At 38.0% G+C, this 4211-nt stretch overlaps 1 protein-coding gene across 1 annotated transcript; it reads right to left on the bottom strand.

The window, feature by feature from the left end:
- Positions 1-552: 552 nt before the first annotated feature.
- LOC150030359 (uncharacterized) lies at positions 553-4205 on the bottom strand. Its single transcript, XM_090309801.1, has 5 exons — positions 3717-4205; positions 3415-3596; positions 2901-2940; positions 1613-2710; positions 553-1234 (listed from the first exon to the last, which is right to left on the bottom strand). Exons 1-5 carry the CDS (start codon positions 4170-4172, stop codon positions 683-685), a joined length of 2328 nt encoding a protein of 775 aa, XP_090165927.1. The 5' UTR covers positions 4173-4205; the 3' UTR covers positions 553-682.
- Between the last annotated feature and the right edge of the window lie 6 nt (positions 4206-4211).

Here is a 4211-nt window from a genome sequence, read left to right as displayed (position 1 = left end):
GTGTATATTGGTACTAAATATTATACGAAATCTAATCTAGCTATTTAAATATTCAAATATCTAAACATTTTTAAATTATGAGGATGAATGACCTATTCGATTAAATATGTCTAAAAATAATATTACTTCATTTTAGTTAAGCTATATGTAAAAATTTAATCCCAAATGTTGGAATCTAATTATATTTTAGCCCTTATTCTTTCAAAAATTTCAATTAATCCCTTCGAATAACAAAAGGTTAAAAAGATTTTTAAAAAAATGATGGAAGGTTATTTAATTGAACAATTATTTATAACAAGTAACTTCCAAATTTTATTTTATAGGTGAGTGATATTATGCCTACTTCAAGAAATAAAATATAAAATATTTTCAACTCGATAATAAAGTGTATATTGCAACTTCATCAGTCTAAGGAGATCATAAAGATTTTATTGGAAAGAAAACCAAATACATAATAAAAGAAGGACCAAATTGAAAAAAGATTAAAAAATAGAGGTTAAATTGGGGGAGGGGAATCCCAGCAAGAGGAGTGATTTCCATTCCATACAAATCTAAGAAAGAAACTAAACTATCATAAAATATTTGACATTGGGAAAAACTGTGGAGGTTTCATGGGATTAAACATCATTTATTCCAAAACCACTAATAAATAACAAAGATTATGAACAAAAATAAGCTTACCTCACAAGTTCCTCTTGATGAATTCCCAGATTCTTTCTTCCATGTAGATACGATCTCGATGCTGACGAGGCATATGTCGTTCGTCTGGGAATATCAGTAGCTCATACATCTTTCCAGCCGATATGAGTGCATTCACAAGCCTTGCTGTATGCCTGAAATGTACATTCTCATCAATCATCCCATGCACAAGCAGTAGACTCCCAGTCATCTTGTCTATATGATGCATCACTGAGCTTCGTTCGTAAGTTTCTGGATCTCGAGTCGGTAATCCCATGTACTTTTCTGTGTAGAACGTGTCGTACCCATCCCAAGACGTAACAGGCGCACCGGATATTGCACATCGGAAGATATCTGGATACCGGGCCAAACTCGTTGCCGACAGAAAGCCACCATAGCTCCATCCATATAAACCAATCTCTCCAGCTCTTGATAGACCCTGTCTGATGAGCCATTTCGCTCCAACCACTTGATCATCTGCATCGATATAGCCAATATTGTATTTCAGAGAAGCTTCAAACTTCAGTCCGCGTCGAGCGGTTCCTCTGTTGTCTAACTGCAACCAACAAACCATTCAAAATGACATCAGATAAAAAAAAATTGTTCAAAGCATATTTGGAACCGTTTGTACTATTAAACTCAGAACAGACTATCTCACTGAATTTTCAAGGAAAGAAAACTAATCATCCAACACAAACATGGATAAATTAAACTAAGCAAGAAATGAAGCTGCAATTCAAAAGGAATCCAAAACAGGATTAGTCTACACAAATAACACTACAATTCCAGTGTGAACATGGCAGGGTCGTTGAAGATCAGGCACTACTAAGACCATGATTTACAATTTCGGTGAAACATAACGTCAGACATGTCAGAATCTCAATGTTTACAGAAAGGAAAGTTGGTAAAGGAAAGAGTTGCATTAAGTACCAACCTTCCACACTAAGATTCCTCTACTACGCAGATACTGAGCTCTCATGTCCACCGTATTGATCCACGAATCGCAGACTAGTTGTACACTTGGACCACCATACACAATGAACATAGTCTTGTACGGTGGCGGTCCAAATATCGTCTCACTAGGCTTGTATAAAGCTCCATAGAGCAATGTCCCATCAGAAGCCTGTACCTCAACAATCTCTGGAGGCTCAAGATGAAGCCTTTCAATCCTTGGAATTGTAAGTGTTTGCTCATAAATTGGCAAAATGACACTTCCATCTTTCAAGGAACGGAGCAACACCCTTGGGGGAGAATTGAGGGAATCGTGAATGTCGATAAAACTTCCCATACGATGATCGAGTACAACGACATGTTTTCCCTTGCCATGAGTCAGTCTAATTGGTGGCTCCAATGGTGTGTTCCCGGCAGTAGTTAGTTTGGTACAGTAAAGATGAGATTCAAGAGGCCCATCAAGAGTTCCAGTAAAATAAACTAGCCCGGTTGCTTCATTTACACCAGCAATTTGTTCGACCATCCAGTCACCTTCAGTGAGTGGCCCCAAGCACGTCCCATGGCCATCATGCAGATAAAGATGTCTAAATCCAGTTTTTTCACTTGCCCATATAAATCCCCCAGAATATTTGCTGATACTTTTGTCTAGTGGTGTGAAACAATCATGTAAGTTAATCCATGAATCTTCTTCTTCAACCAGCAAAACTTTTCTCTCCCCTGACTTGATATCAAACCTGAGAATTTTCAGCTTGGTATGTAACCTATTCAGAATCTGAGCGATGAGAATATTTTCATGCATCCAACAGACTCGGGCCAGATATTCCTCTTCATCTGTTTCTCCACAAAGAAGATCCATCCAAGTAATCGGGCCTCCAGCAACAGAGACAACACCGAGTCGAACAACAGCATTGGAAGTTCCTGCAAAAGAATAAGCATGGTCTTCTTGTGCATCCGAACCAACGGAGCTTTTACCTTGATGCATGATTCTAAACGGAGGGATCTTTGAAGTATCAACTTGTGTAAACGCAATATACTTGCTGTCTAGCGACCACCAGTACCCATTTTTCCGATCCATTTCCTCCTGAAAGAAGAAAATATTCATGAAAATGTGAAAATGTCCAACTACAATTTCAAGTAGAACAAAACGAGGCGTCATTGAAGATCAAAAATTGCTTTTAATCTCTTCCAACAGTAAGAATTCAACTTCCTTCAGCTTCCAAGCAGGAATGATTTCAAAATTCTATATGAAAAACAGATGCTGGTATTCTCACCTCAGCAATATATTCTGCAAGTCCATGCTGCAGTTTGGAAAAAAGGTAAGCGTTAAATTCTAGGGGAAAAACCGAAGAGGGAAAACATTAAACATTTATATCATACTTGATACATGTAACAGTAATCTAGATGAACATTGTAGTTAAGATGTAAACTTCTTCAACCAAGATGCCAACTGAACACCTAATCAAATGCTCCAATAAATCACATAATCCATATCAAGAGACAACTCATACAACTCTTGATAGGAAATGACATCATACACGCTGTTCTGAGCCACAAAAGATACAAATAATAGTAAACAAATTGCTAATTACTAAGCTGTGAATACTAGAAAAGGGTACAAAATGCACAGACAAATGGAGAAAGGGCAGCCAAGCACTAGGATTCTACTTCCTAAACTGCAACTCACTCTGTTCTACAACCAGACGCCATCCAAAAGCAGAAAGATGAAAACATTAACTTCAATAGAAGGTTAGAGTTCATGAAGAATGACTGTAGATTTACCGTAATGTAGCACCAACAGTCAACTGTCTCACTTCATTGTATGAAAGATTCATGACATGAAGCTCCCCATCTTTAATAAATGCAAGCATGGACCCATCTGGTGAGAGATGTGGATCCATGATCGGTGAAGAAGGTTTACTGGAAAGCTTAAGCTCTGGGGTTGAGCCACAAAAATCTTGAATATAAATCTGCATAGAAGGAGGATGTCAAGTACAAGTATATGAATTAGATCAAGATTCTTTGTTCCAAATAATATTTCACAAGAATGACTAGTAGTACAATAGCTTTAAAGTAATAAAAGACCTAACCCCAGCAGGCAGAGGCACCATAATTGCTTTCCTTTTGGCGCTTGTTTTCACCCATTCATACCGAGTTACACCTAAACCACGTTCCCTCAATCTTTCTCTCCTCAGCTTCTCTTCTGGAGAAATATTACACTCATCCAGCCCACCATCAGGAGGACTGAAAATCAACTCCTGTTTGCCAGTTTTGATATCAAAAGCAAAAACCTTCTTATTCAAAGTGCTATCAGGACTAAACAAGTAAGTGACAGAACTATCATCTGGACTGAAAGTTATTGAAGTGGGCGCAACATATCCTGGCAATGGGTATTGTACAATCTCTTCAACTGGGAAGAGGAAAGAGTCATCCAAACTCTGAGCAACACTAGAGTTAGTGACCGTCATGTTGTTTGAAAGTGGCCTTGAACGCTTCAAATTCTTTTGCTTACCGTCCTCGTCAACTGATTGCATTACACCGAACATACTGGATTACAACCAACCTTACCAGAAGAAAGAAGAAAC

This window comes from Benincasa hispida, unplaced genomic scaffold (assembly GCF_027475165.1).
Source record: "Benincasa hispida cultivar pf3 unplaced genomic scaffold, pf3_genome.v1.1 HicScf275, whole genome shotgun sequence".
Taxonomy (NCBI): Eukaryota; Viridiplantae; Streptophyta; class Magnoliopsida; order Cucurbitales; family Cucurbitaceae; genus Benincasa; species Benincasa hispida.
The sequence above is the reverse complement of the archived record's forward strand: the minus strand, read 5'-3'. Positions and strand labels throughout refer to the sequence as shown.

Coding starts and splice junctions, on each gene's coding strand:
- LOC150030359 (XM_090309801.1), bottom strand. CDS start 4,172: ATGTTCGGTGTAATGCAATCAGTTGACGAGGACGGTAAGCAAAAGAAT. Junction 3,597..3,716: donor TGGTGCCTCTGCCTGCTGGG/GTTAGGTCTTTT, acceptor CCTTCTATGCAG/ATTTATATTCAAGATTTTTG. Junction 2,711..2,900: donor TTGCAGAATATATTGCTGAG/GTGAGAATACCA, acceptor TTCTTCTTTCAG/GAGGAAATGGATCGGAAAAA.